Source organism: Suncus etruscus, chromosome 18 (assembly GCF_024139225.1).
Source record: "Suncus etruscus isolate mSunEtr1 chromosome 18, mSunEtr1.pri.cur, whole genome shotgun sequence".
In the NCBI taxonomy this organism is placed as follows: domain Eukaryota; kingdom Metazoa; phylum Chordata; class Mammalia; order Eulipotyphla; family Soricidae; genus Suncus; species Suncus etruscus.
In genome coordinates this window covers 36,878,622-36,893,026 of record NC_064865.1, presented here as the reverse complement: position 1 = coordinate 36,893,026, position 14,405 = coordinate 36,878,622, and the positions used below count along the sequence as shown (strand labels likewise).

Below are 14,405 nucleotides of genomic sequence, written 5' to 3'. Positions count from 1 at the left end.
TATCCAAAATAAATTATTTAAATTTATGTGGTTTAATGAGAATAGATGAAACTTTTGTGGTTCTCATCCCATAAACAGGCATAAATAGGGATACTAGAAATAGGTCTTTGTTGTTTGCTCCCTTATATTTCTGCCTAGAAACTAGACTGGTGGTATATGTTTGTTTACAATGTTTATAAAGCTTATATATTTTAAGTACTTAGCAAGAATCTTGAAGACATTTGTGTCTCTCACTCTCCCTCTTTCTCTTTTTGGAGTGCCAGGAATTGAACTCAGTGTCTCCCATAAGTAAGGCAAGTGCTCTAATGCTGAGCTACATTCCCAGCCTGGAAGTGTGAAGACAAAGTCTATAAATTAAGGATAGAGGAATGGAAAATAGCAGGTTTCTCATATTTGATGAAGTTTTATCACTCAAGCTAAATTACTATATTCATTTTTTGTTTGTTTATTAGGTAAATGTCTCTCCATGTAATGAAATGTTAATTATACTTTACAAACAAACAGCTATAATTCTATAATATCCTTAGTACCAGGCTTCAACATAGAATCATAATGCTTTCCAATATGAAAATACCTTAAAAATCAGCGTTTCTATTTAAACTGTGAGGCAATAAGTAATTTCCATAAACCAACTTCAGAAAGTTATGTAAGCAATACAAATCATGTTATAGGTCTCCAAACTTGCAATCTCTTTCCCTCAACTTGAACAACTCTTGCACACACACACACACACACACACACACACACACACACACACACACACACACACACACAATGTGAAAAAAGATGTGTCTTCAGAATGGGGTGATGAAAGGAGATAAGTGATATGCACGATGCCCCTTCAGTTACAGTATTTCTAACCACAATGTCTAAAAAGAATGAAAGGGAAGGAGAGAGAAAGAGAGAGAGGGAGAGAGAGAGAAAGAGAGAGAGAGAGAAGTATTTGCCAGTCTGTCACAGAGGCAGGCAGGCAGGAGGAGGGTAAGAGGGAAAATGGGAGCATTGATGATTGATGGTGAGAAATGTGCACTGCTGAGGGTTTTAGACATTGTATAACTGAAACACAATGATGAACATAAATTTATAATTGTAATGGTGTGTTTCACAGTGGTTCAATCCACAAATTATTTAATATATATCTTCAAGTCAGAGAAATGTAGGATTTCCCTAAAGCCCAAAATGTGTGGCCATTATTGACAGTACAAAGTTGCCTTAGAATAGAGGCCCAACTAAAAGATTTCAGGTGCTATTGGGTTAAACTTTTAAGTACTAAATTAAATCAATCTCATTTGTAAATATCTAAGTTTGAGAAGAGGACTTGCAAATTGAATCTCTGACCAGCAACTGCTGACGCCTTATGACATCTATGTTAATTGGTTCTCAAGACTGAGCTGATCCAATCACAGAGCAAAGAAATGAACTCGGCTATTATTATCTAGGCGTGTAAGTGGAACTGGGTCATAGTGAAGTGAGCTTAATCCCTGTACCCAGGACCTCTTTTGGTGTCCAGCTTAGCTTCCCCAGAGCCTCCCAGATGACAACTCTGGCAGTGATACTGATGTTGCTGAGTCCTTCCCTTGCTTTGGCCAGGGACACCTCACGTAAGTGGACATCTTGAGGGTGAGCTATTGGGAAGGGGAAAGGGAATTAGGTTTATCTGTGTCCAGGACATATCCCCTGTTGATATTTTCTTCAGTGATCAGCCTTTAGTTTCTAATTAGCCCTCAATTTTTTCTAGAGCAAAATAAATTTAAATATTGCCTATCTGAACTAGAGTTGTGAAAAAAATCCATATTTAGAGCATATTTAATTATTCTAAAATAGTTATTTATTGGGTCCAGAGAGATAGCATGGAGGTAGGGCATTTGCCTGGCATGCAGAAAGACAGTGGTTCGAATCCCAGCATCCCATATGATCCCCCGTGCCTGCCAGGAGCGATTTCTGAGCATAGAGCCAGGAGTAATCCCTGAGTGCTGCCAGGTCTGCCCCAAACAACAACAACAAAAACAAAATAATGATTATTTATTAAGCAACATTTTGCTTAAAAAGTGGGCCTGTTTCTGGTAATTTTGTGGAAAGTCAAAAAGAATAACAAATATTTCTATTAGAATACTTGGAATTTTATCTGTGATGTTGGTGCTTCTAACATGAATAGATATACCAAGAAAACTCCTCTGTGCTATTATCTCCTTTTCCATAAACTCTAAAATTTTGAAACCCTGTATCCTTTCACTGGACATTTTCTAAAAAGTTAGTGTTTAATTCCTTGAATGCAGCAGAAATAATTCATACTTCATGTAATTCTTTTGTTTTTTTTTTTTTTGGGGGGGGGTCACACCCAGTAGCGCTCAGGGGCTACTCCTGGCTCTATGCTCAGAAATCACCCCTGGCAGGCTCTGGGGACCATATGGGATGTCGGGATTCAAACCACCGTCCTTCTGCATGCAAGGCAAACGCCCCACCACTGTGCTATCTCTCTGGCCCCACTTGTGTGATTCTTAAAAGAGCCACTTCGGGTGTTCTTTGACACATTTATGCACTTTCTTCTAAAGCCTGGACAGGTTAAAGTTTTTTTTATCAATTTATTTTCGACATATCTAGACTATTAGTTTTTCCTACCTCTTTCTATTCACTCAATTGAGTCCACAAAAAGAAATTAAACTAACAGAGTATAAGTTATATGAAGTTGAAATTTTCTGGGCCAAAATAGTTAAAAGCCAATTATTCCATATGATTCAAATTACACATCTTGGGAAGAGTTTATAGTGTGAATGTTGCTTAAATCTCAAGGGCTATTCTTTAATAAACAAGTCAGGCACTTCAATTACATACTCATCACACCCTGCTTTTATTAGTCAACCATGTTTGGCTAGCTCTATTTCCTGTTCTTTCCTATTTCTTTATTTCTTCTTTATTTTTTGTCATACTCAGTGATGTTTAGGTATTACTCCTGGTTCTGCACTCAGAAATCACTTCTGGTGGGCTCAGGTGGTCATTGGGGTTCTGGGGCTTGACCTCAGGTCAGTTGCATGCAAAGCAAATGTCTTATATGCTGTCCTATCTATCTTGTCTGAAGTTATTTCCTATTATTTCACCAACTAAATAATCCTTATTGTAGAAAACAGTAACATTTTCAAGGATTCACAATAATATAAAAATTATTCATGGAATGAAATACAACTTATTAAGCTTTTTCTCTTTCTTAAACTTAACTTTTTTCCTTACATGTGAATAAATTTTCAAACCAGCACAGAGAGAAAGAATGTATCTGTCCCCCAGAAAAGAAAAGAATATAACATACCAGATTTAAAAGTGCTTTTAATTTATTTGTGAACATAATCATAGCTAATTGCCTGTGACAAATATTTAGGATTGATTTCCTTTTAATAAGCACTAGCAAATGTCTTTAGAAAAGTGGATTTATAGGCCCCAATAAAATGGTAGAAGAATAGTCTAAAGACCCTTGACATCTACTCCTCATGGAAGAAAAATTTAGGAGTTCGACAGAAATTAACAAACAAAAGTACTTTTAACAAGAATGTTAGGAGTATAATTGGTGGAGCAATTGTACATTAGCAATAACATTTTTTTTTCTCAGTCCAGTTTATCTATAATGAACTCCAGTCACTGATACAAAGTGACTATTGAGCCCATTAAAAAAAAATAAAATAACTGACTAGAGAGATAGTTCAACAGCACATGACTGACCTGGGTCCAAACACCAGCACCACAGTGGTCCCTAAGCCTCAGTAGTAGTGGTCTTTGAGCACAAAACTGGGAGTATGCCTTGAGCCCTATAAGGTCTAGTTCCAAAGTCAATAAATAAGAATATAAAATAAAAGTATAAAACACAAAACTTTCATACTACTGTATCTTGGCTTTATCCAGTTCTTTTCCACAGTGTTTTGAGTGAGTCTACAGGGTTAGAGCCATAGTAGGGGGAGAAAGAGTATGCATACAGCCAACCCTGGTTAGATTTCTGGCAGTGCATGTGGTCCTCTGAGCCATATGAGGAACATTCCTAAGCACAGAGTCAGAAGTCATCTCTCAAAACAGTTCTAGGAGTAAGCCCTAATACCACCAAGTGTCACATGAAAACCAAAACCAAAACATTATCACAGATAATTTTGTGGTTATAATATTTTGTGGTTATAATCCACAAAAACCTTTTATACCTTTGTCCTCTTTGCTTTATAATTTAAAAATTATATCCCAATAGTGTTAACAGTTATGGCATTTATGTACAAATTTCCTGAACTCAACTGCCATCAAAGTACTGGAGACTGTCTCTATCTTACCTACTCTCAGCATGTTCATTCTCATCTCCCCACAGATGAGTATTGTAATCCAAAACCAGGGTTTACTTCACTCAATACAGTCTATTCCTTAATTTGTTTTTGTTTTGTTATGTTTTTTCCTTGCCACACCCAGTGATGCTCAGGGGTTACTTCTGGCTCTGTACTCAGAAATCACTCCTGGCTCTGAGACCATATGGGATGCCAGGAATTGAATCTGCATCCATCCTGGGTCAGCTACCTGTAAGACAAACATCCTACTGCTGTGCTACTGCTTGACCCAATTTCGTTTTTTATTTTTTTTATTTTCTCTTTCTGTACCACAAGTGAGTGAGATGAACCAGTAGCAGTCCTTCTCCCTCTGATTTATTTCCCCTATCACAGTATCCTCCAGTTCCATCCATATCACCATGAACCGCTAGATTCTATTTTTATATAGCTGCAGAATTTTTTATTGTGTATCTATATCACAGCTTATGGATCCACTCTTTGTCATTAAACTTGGTTTGCTTCAATAAAACCTTTGATAAGATTCAGATTCAGGAGTATACTACTGGCTTAATTATCTTTCTGGCCTTGCCAAGTTATTTTTTCCAGTGATATATTTTTCTCAAGACACAATTTTAATCTTATTACTATGGTTAACTTTGCAGCATAGTTCTTAGCAGCTTCCTTCTGGAGTTCTCAAATGGCATTCAGTGTAGGAACCAAGGGGATAGCATTCTATCCTCCACCCTCCACCTGGGTAATGTCTGTAACAGTTTTTCTTGTAACAACTGGGGGGCATTTCGACACTCACTCCCTTCCCCCAAGGATCCACTAATTCTTTTCTTGCAAAGATCCAACCAAATCAATCCATTCAGTTAATGAATGTTTAAGAACTTCACTTTATATATGTATATATTATATATGTATAAAAATTTGTTTTTAGGTCTCAAAAGCATCACCGAGACAAACACTTTTCAGAATTTTGTCTCCAATCTCTGCAGTGATTCTAGATTCCATTTTCGAGCATGTATCCCTAGTGGTGTTTAGGGCTTATTCTTGGTTCTGCAGTAAGAAATAGCTACTGGTACAGTTCAGGGAAACATATGGGGTGCTGTGGATTGTACCCAGCATTCATCCTATTTCTCTAGTTCTGATTCTATGATTTCCCCCAGATTCATCGCCTGGTCCCATTTATTTGTCTGACTTTTTTACGCGATATAACTTATTTTGAAATGCTGTCAGCTAAAACTAAATATAAATACAAAATATAAATACCTTTGAGAATAAGTATGTCATATAGCATAACTGTTGCACATATTGTATATTTTGAAACTACACAAGTGTAAGTGACTGATCCATAGGAACTCAGGTATCTTCCATGCTTCTTCTAGAGGAACAATATCTGGTTCCACAGCGTTTTTCAACCACTGTGCCATGGCACACTAGTGTGCCATGAGATATTTTGTCTTGTGTGCCATGGGAAAAATTTCAGTTTCATTTGTAACATGCGGCTTTGGCTCACAAATAGATCCATCACTAAATTATTAATATTATTTCATAACAAAGTAATCATAAAATGATTTCTTTGTGTTTATTTGATTTCTACTCAAGAGAATTGCTTTATATATAGCAATATAGGCACAGAGTTAAATTTTTTTTTAACATTTTCTAATGGTGGTGTGCCTCGTGATTTTTTTTAATAAAAAAAGTGTGCCTTTGCACAAAAAAAGGTTGAAAAACACTGACTTAAATCATCATGTCATTCTCTGTACCCAAAACCCTCAGTCTTATTCTTAGTCCTGTGTAAGTGCTGGTGAGTTTGGCTTTTGTTCACCACTTCAGGCTGGATTGGGATTTTTTTTCGGGGGGGGGGGGCACACCCGGTGACGCTCAGGGGTTACTCCTGGCTAAGCGCTCAGAAATTGACCCTGGCTTGGGGGGACCATATGGGACGCCAGGGGATCGAAACGCGGTCAGTCCTAGGCTAGCGCTTGCAAGGCACACAGACTCCTTACTCTAGCGCCACTGCGCTGGTCCCCGGAATTTTTTTGTTTGTTTGTTTGCTTTGTTTTGGTTTTGGTTTTGAGTCACAGCAGCGCGCTCAGGGGTTACTCCTGCCTCTGTGCTCAGAACTCGCTCATGGCAGGCTCGAGTATCATATGGGATGTCGGGAATCAAACTCAGGTCCTTCCGGGTCCTTTGCAGTGCAAGGCAAAAGCCCTATGGCTATGCTAGAGCTCTGGCACCTGGACTGGGATTCTTTTGAGATAATCCTCAGAGTCCCCAGTGGGGGCCCAGTGGTGGGTGAGAGGAGAACAGGGAGTGCTTCCTACCCCCCCCCCCCCCGCCCCTCCCAAGCCCAGTGTTCCAGGAGGGGGCCAGCAGGAGGCAGAGCCCGTCCCAGAAGCAGCTCTGAAAACCGCCCCTTTCCCTGGGCCTCCCTGCGCAGCTGAACCCCGAATCCATCGTGGAGTGTGTGTGTGTTGGGGGGGGGGTTTGTGCTTCAGTCAGGGCTGAGCCTTTGTTGGGGCTCTGGGCTCTTCTTGGCGCCTCTGCCCGCCGCGTCCGTCCCGCCCTCACCGCCTTCCTGTCCCCGCAGCGCATTTCTTGGAAATGGCGAAGTCTGAGTGTCACTTCTCCAACGGGACGGAGCGGGTGCGGTTCCTGCAGAGATACTTCTATAACGGAGCCGAGCTCGCGCGCTTCGACAGCGACGTGGGCGAGTTCCGGGCGGTGACCGAGCTGGGGCGGCCGGAAGCCGAGTCCTGGAACTCACAGAAGGACATCCTGGAGGATAACAGGGCCGCGGTGGACACGTACTGCAGACACAACTATGGGGTCTTAGATAGCTTCATCGTGCACAGGAGAGGTGAGCACTGAGGGGCGAGTGTGTGTGTCCGAGGGGGGCGAAAGGGGGAGAGGGAAAAGAGAGGGAGAAAGGGAGAGAGAGAGCACGGGAGAGGGAAAGAGGGATCAACCGGATGTAAATGAGACCACGGAACCACCTTTGTTTCGGGTGGGGCAGACTCTGGCTGTCAGGCTTACTCCTGGCTCTGCTCTGGGATGACTTCTGGGTGACTCAGGGGCCCAAATAGCAGCGTTTTTGGACCACTGTGCCTTAAGATATTGTCTGGTGTGCCGTGGTCAAAATTCCAATTTCACCCGTAACAAACGTAACAAACGGCTTCGGCTCACAAATAGACCAATCATTCGAATGTTTCATAATAAAGTCATTATAAAATAATTTCTTTGTGTTTATTTCATTCCTATTCAAGACAATTACTTAATATCTAGTCAATATAGGCACAGAGTTAAAAAAATATTTTTAACTTTTTTTTTTTTTTTTTTTGGTTTTCGGGCCACACCCGTTAGATACTCAGGGGTTACTCCTGGCTATGCGCTCAGAAATTGCCCCTGGCTTGGGGGGACCATATGGGACACCGGGGGATAGAACTGTGGTCCTTTCCTTGGCTAGCGCTTGCAAGGCAGACACCTTACCTCTAGCGCCACCTCGCGGGTCCCTAACATTTTCTAATGGCGATTTTTTTTTTTCATGAAAAAAGTGTGCCTTTGCACAAAAAGGTTGAAAAACACTGCCCTATAGGGCGATGGGGAGGAACCTGGAGGAACACATGCAAGGCTACTGCCCAGGCTGCCAGAAGTGATCAGCGACTCTCCTTGCTCTTTCTTTCTCCTCAGGACTCTGGTGGTAAAAATCAACCTTCGAAAATTGAATCACCTGCATTTTCCTTTCTCAACATAGAACCCTTTGTGTGGTGTCTTAGGTCTGAGTCACTGAGGCAGTCAAGGATTTCGTCCTGGTCAGCATCTCTCCTGAGATGTGCCAGTTTTCCACACAGATTTGCTTGCTTATTTACATTATTATATTGAACTTATTTTACTGCATATTAAGTAAACTGGGAAGGCATCTTCTAAACAGTTTTTCCCTTTTTTTCTTACAAGTGTAGTTCCAGGTAAAGTGTAATGACTATTACAGCCACATGTGGCATGAGACTCCCCTTCCTCCTGCTGTCTATTTTGAACATGAATCACAAGTTACGATATGATTGTCTCTAAAAATCTGTGTATTTCCTTTCTGTGGCTCATTTTACTATTATTTCATTCTTTAGTTTTGTATTTCAGTGGTTCAACTTTGCAGCTATCTATGGATGTTATTAGTTTTTCTATCTGATATATTGCTAATGCACACGAACATTCCTCTATCTTTTACCATACTATAAAAACTTAAACTTAACTGGTTTCCTTGGAATCATTAATTTGTAAGATTTCATATAGTTCAAGTGATTCAAATAGAAAATTTGTGTAAAATTATACATTATATAGTTAAATGTTGTCATATAACAGGTTATAATAACCATTATGTTTTATGGGATATGATGTATAATTTAATAATACTGTCTATACACTATGAGTATAATTTGATAACTGGATATATGCAGTATGTCCCTGTGCCTCTACCAGTATTTGCCTCCATTTTCGTGACCAGAATAAGCTCCTCCATCCCTTTTTTTTCCACTTCCCTTTGGCTAACCATCATATTTTTTTATAGAGCCTTTTGATTTTTTGTTGTCATTTGAAAGATGATTTGGCTATTCATTTATTATTGCTGTATTTGTTTTTCCTGCAACCTATCCAGCTGTGGTCAGGACATTTTTGTGACTCTTTGATCAGGGTTTAAATCCAGGAAGTAGGTGGGGGAACCGAATATGTTCCTTAAATTAAACCAAGGTTGGTCACATGTAAGGCAAGAACCATGAACATTACTATTACTCGGGCCCAAGTTTTGTTATTTATTGTCCATGTATAAAAAAGTAATTAAAAAAATTTTTTTTGGTTTTTCAGGCCACACCCATTTGATGCTCAGGGGTTACACCTGGCTAAGCACTCAGAAATTGCACCTGGCTTGGGGGGACCATATGGGATACCAGGGGATTGGATCGCGGTCTTTCCTTGGGTAGCGCTTGCAAGGCACACACCTTACCTCTAGCGCCACCTTGCAGGCCCCAATTTGAATTTTTTTGACTTGATTAATTTTGCTTAGCATTTTTATGTAAAGTTTTATTCATGTTGTCACAAATTAAATGCTTTTATCTATTTTTATTGGTGAATAATATTCAATTGAGGATATATAGCAGACCTTTTTTATTCTCTTATATTTCAAATAGTTATTTCTATTTCTTAATCTCCATACCACTATCTACAAAAATTGCACCTTTCCTAATTTTCCATAATTCACTAATGATTGTTGTTTCCAGTCTGTTTTTCATTTTTACCAGTCTGACAGCATATCTTGGTGATTCTCAGTCGCTCATTTGTAGATTGTTATGATAGTATTTTTTGATTTCAAATGTTCTGTTAGAAAATTGTTCTATGTCTTTAAAAACACTATTGGTATTTTGGTAGAGTTTGTGTTCACTCAGTAAATCACTATATAATGAGCAATTTTACAATATTTATATTCCAAATTATGTGCAGAGGCTCTTTCTATTGCTACATACACTTTAAAATTTTCCCTAAGGGCAGGATAGATAGTAAGGGATTAAAGCACCTCTCTTGCTTAGAATGACCTCAGTTCCGTCCCCAACACTCTATATGTCCCCCCAAGAACCACCAGGAATCATGATCACAGAGTGAGGAGGAAGCCTTTAAAACTGAAGGGCATGGCGCTAAAAGCAAAAATACACAAAGTCGATACAATTAATCTTACTAATTATATATGTCAGGTATAAAGGCCTTTTCCCCAAGATATTTTATTCACAATGATAAAAAATGTAAGTGGGATTGCTTTTTATTTGCTTAGCCATTGCATATGGAACTTTATAGGTTTTGGGCATTGGCTTTGCATCCTGCCAGCATACTGTATTTTTTTTTTATAGACTATCTTAGTAGTTTTTTAAAGGACTATTTGCAAATGGTGGTCGTTTTCATTCTCGTTTTCTATCTTGTATTTCTGACATTTTTCTTGTCTTATTGACCTAATGAGGATTTTGAAATCTATTATTAATGGTGAGAGTGAACATTTCTGTCTTGTTTTGATCTTAAGGGAATCTTTCAGTTTTCACATTGAGTATGATGCTATCTGTGGGGTTGACATGCATTGCCTCTATCATGTTGGAACATGTTTATTCTGTTCATAATTTGTTGAGTGTTTTGTTAAATTTATGATTCTTGCCCAGATGAAGTTCATGCCACCATTTATTGTGGACATATATTCACACCTCTTTGAATCATATTAAGAATATTGAAATAATTACAATTGCAATTTGAAATATGAATTCCAGTTTTTGCTTTATACTCTTTTCATTAATGCTCACATAATTCTAGAAGGTAAGTATTCTGTTAATGATAATAGAAAATAAAGATGAATATGAAAGAAGCAAACACTTTTTTGATAATCTATAAGACAAACACTAATTCTAAACCAGTGTAGCTCCTGAAATCTCACCTTAATCACTATACTACTTAATGAATTAATTTAATAGTTAAATGCCTAACTCCACACTTTACATGAATTACAAAAAACAACAAACAAACAAACAAAAACAACCCATAAATACTCACACCTCTAAAATCAATTTTGCTAATACAGTTAGGATTGAGTTCAGTGATATGACACTGTCCTCTGAGGTACCACCTTGCAGTTGTTTTTATAGGAAGGTAAAAGAGCTTCCCTAAAAACTGAGTTTTTTTTCTTGTTCACTTCTCCCTCCTAGTTCAGCCCATGGTGACTAAAGTGTTTCCTACGAAGACTCAGCCTCTGCACCACCACTACCTCCTGGTCTGCTCTGTGAATGGTTTCTACCCAGGTAACATTGAAGTCAGGTGGTTCCGGAATGGCCAGGAGCAGGAGGCCGGAGTTATCTCCACAGGACTCATCTGGAATGGAGACTGGACCTTCCAGATAATGGTGATGCTTGAAACAGTTCCTGAGAGTGGAGATGTCTACAGGTGCCAAGTGGAGCACCCAAGCCTGTCAAGTCCCATGTCAGAGGAATGGAGTAAGCAGCTTTATGATTTCTAGTGTGTCTCTTCCACTATGGAGGGAACTTACCTTATCCTTGAGTGTCAGATCTCCTTCTCTCCACAAGATATTTCATGAGTTCCATTCCCCTTTTCTTCAGCACAGGTTCTTCTGATTGACACTCTGATGTTTTGATTGTTTTGAAATAACATGTATGTGGTATTGTGTACAGATTCCTATCTTCTAAAGCCATTCCTTCTAAGTAGTGACAGGTTTTTCCCATTCTGACTTTTGTTGTTGTTATTGTTGTTACACCAGATGATGTTCAGGGGTTATTTCTGGCTTTGTGCTCAGAAATCGTCCCTGTTAAGTATGGGGAACCATATGGATGCTGGAATTGAACCTGGGTCAGTCCCAGGTTACTTCATGTAAGACAAATTACCTCCAGCTGTGCAATTGCTCTGCCCCCCCTTTTTTGTGCCACACCTGGTGGCACTCAGGTTACTCCTGTCTCTGCTTTTAGAAATTGCTCCTGATAATCTCACGGGACCATATGGGATGCCGGGAATTGAATCTGGTTTGCCCCAAGTTGCTCATGTGCAAGGCTAATGCCCTACTGCTCTGCTATTTCTCCAGCTCCCTTAGTTTTGACTTTTTCATGTTAGTCAATGGCTATTCTTTGAGCTTGGTCCTTGGTCCCCTGCTTCTGGCTGAGACAATCATGATGCAGCTCTTTGAGATTTCACTATGGTCTTAGAAAAAGCACAATATAGTGTTCCACAATATAACGACTTTCTGACATGAATGGAGCCCAGTCTCATCTCAGCACTTTGTTAGTTCTGTTACACTAGACAAGCTAAAATCCTTCAATCCTAGACTTCTCATCATCAGCTATTGTTTTTGTGCCTATAGGTCATAGTTTCAATACCTGAAATAAATTTAATGCCTGAATAGTGTTTCTATTAAGGCAGATACCTGTCTTTTCTTTTCTTTTCTTCTAAAAATGGCCAGCTATTCTAGATCTTTTCATCTAATTTTCTCTCTTTTCAATGTTCAATGTTCAATGTTCTTAATCTCTGAATCTCAATGACCAAAACTATATGTTAGTCAAATCACTAAAATTCTTTTCTCTTAGGGGCACAGAGTGACTCTGCACAGAGCAAAATGCTGAGTGGAATTGGGGGCTTTGTTTTGGGCCTAGTCTTCCTTGGAGTAGGCTTGTTTATCAACTACAGAAATCAGAAAGGTAATGAATCTTAAAATTTAGATACTATATCCACCCTAGATTTTTCCCAAGAAATAAATGTTATTTTGTTTATCCTATTTAAATGTTTAATATTTCATATTTATGTCTAAAATAAATACAAATGTTTGTTTTATGTTTATAATATTATATATTAATCTTTAGTTTATATATTATTTTGATTATACTTATCAAAAGTCAGTATTTTTGATCCTCAACAGAACTTCCTTTAACTGGTTTACCTCAAATGTACTGGCTATCCATACACAAAAATTCAGTATTTCTTTTTAAAGCATAGTATGTTGAGAGTGGTGGTAGGGTTAATGTTGAAATATTATATGCCTAAACTCAGCTATCAATAATATAGTAGATCATGATACTTCAATAAATAAAAAATAATTTTTTTTTTTTTGGCCACACCTGGTGGTGCTCAGGGGTTACTCCTGGCTGTCTGCTCAGAAATAGCTCCTGGCAGGCACGGGGGACCATAGGGGACACCGGGATTCGAACCAACCACCTTTGGTCCTGGATCGGCTGTTTGCAAGGCAAATGCCGCTGTGCTATCTCTCCAGGCCCAATAAAAAATAATTTATATATATTTAAATACTAATGATTTTGTCAAAAATGCTAATTGTTTTCATTTCTGGAGATCTCAGTGTATCAATCTGGAATAATTAAGAAAGAGACTCTAAAATTGATGAAATTGAGTTAAATTTATGTGTAAAACTGATGTTTCGAATGCTCCTACTTTCTATTTTTTATCCTGGCATTTGTGGTGATGGTTGTGGTATTTGAAAAATCTCAGGGATGTGATTGATTTGGTTCATGGAACCTTTTTTTTTTCTTTATTCAACATATTTTCTGCCATTTAATTGATCTATATACATTTTCCTCTTTTCATAGGAAACTCGGGACTTCAGCCCACAGGTAACATTTTACTCGTGTCTTAGAGATGTACTCATTTTCTCTCAAACATATTTATGGGGTAACAAGAGAGAAGACAGAGCTATTGGAATTGACTTTGGATCTGACAAGTAATTGGGCAGTTTACACTAAAGTGTGCTCCCCATTGAATAGAAGGTGACTTGTAATATAATTTTGGGGCCAGAGATATAGCACACTGGTAGGGCATTTGCCTTGCAAACAGCCAACCCGGGACTGACCTGAATGGGATTTGATTCCAGGTATCCTATATGGTCCACTTAGCTTGCCAGCAGTGATTTCTGAGTGCAAAGCATGTAGTATCCTTTGAGTACAGCCACTAATTGCACCCCTTTCAAGAAAATACAAATCAAAAGTAAAGTAGTTTTGATCAGGCTGATATGAACACCCCCTGACCCCGTTTACCTTAGGTTGTAGTATTAGACACTTTGAAAAGGGAGAAAATACTTAGAGTTTTAGGTATTAGTATAACACTCTCCTTTCTTCTCCAGGACTTCTGCACTGAATTGAAGATGCTGACATTCAACCAAGAACCTTTTCTTCCTTCTTCTCCATCGAATGAAAAGTTACTGCTTGGCTTCAATTCTTCTCCATGAGTGTGCTATCTTAGGATCTGGTTTCCTTTTCCTATGACCTTGAAAAGGTCATTCTTCGTATATAACTTACTTTTTTCTTCCTATATGGGATCTCCTGAGTTCTCATTTCATGTCTGATCTTCAGTTACTCCTGGTCCCTTTTGAATTCAACATAGCACCACCAGTGAATCTGAACTTACCTTTTATCCTCAATACTTTATGAAGTTTTTCCTTAAATATATATGTAGGAACTATCTACTCCATGTAGTCTCAAAGATTTGAAGTAATAGGAAAATCAAGGGTGAACAGGATAATTCTTTCCATTTGTTCGCCTAAAGTTTTATAAATGTGGATTAGGAAGTCTCTGTTGCTCATCCCCA

General features: G+C 38.7%; 1 protein-coding gene across 2 annotated transcripts; it reads left to right on the top strand.

Annotated features, from left to right (window-relative positions):
• The first annotated feature begins 1,525 nt into the window (after positions 1-1,525).
• LOC125995697 (DLA class II histocompatibility antigen, DR-1 beta chain-like) lies at positions 1,526-14,020 on the top strand. 2 transcript variants are annotated; one of them, XM_049764711.1, is made up of 6 exons: positions 1,526-1,601; positions 6,883-7,152; positions 11,018-11,302; positions 12,401-12,511; positions 13,412-13,435; positions 13,942-14,020. In XM_049764711.1, exons 1-6 carry the CDS (start codon positions 1,535-1,537, stop codon positions 13,953-13,955), a joined length of 771 nt encoding a protein of 256 aa, XP_049620668.1. In that variant the 5' UTR covers positions 1,526-1,534; the 3' UTR covers positions 13,956-14,020. The 2 variants fall into 2 exon arrangements, with proteins under 2 accessions (XP_049620668.1, XP_049620667.1); XM_049764710.1 differs by lacking the exon at positions 13,942-14,020 and having other exon boundaries at positions 13,412-13,458.
• Positions 14,021-14,405: the final 385 nt, after the last annotated feature.

What these genes read in the sequence shown, in the direction of transcription:
- LOC125995697 (XM_049764710.1), top strand. Translation starts at nt 1,535, where the DNA reads ATGACAACTCTGGCAGTGATACTGATGTTGCTGAGTCCTTCCCTTGCT. An exon ending in TCCCATGTCAGAGGAATGGA is followed by an intron (nt 11,303 to 12,400) that starts GTAAGCAGCTTT and finishes CTTTTCTCTTAG; the next exon opens with GGGCACAGAGTGACTCTGCA. An exon ending in CAACTACAGAAATCAGAAAG is followed by an intron (nt 12,512 to 13,411) that starts GTAATGAATCTT and finishes CTCTTTTCATAG; the next exon opens with GAAACTCGGGACTTCAGCCC.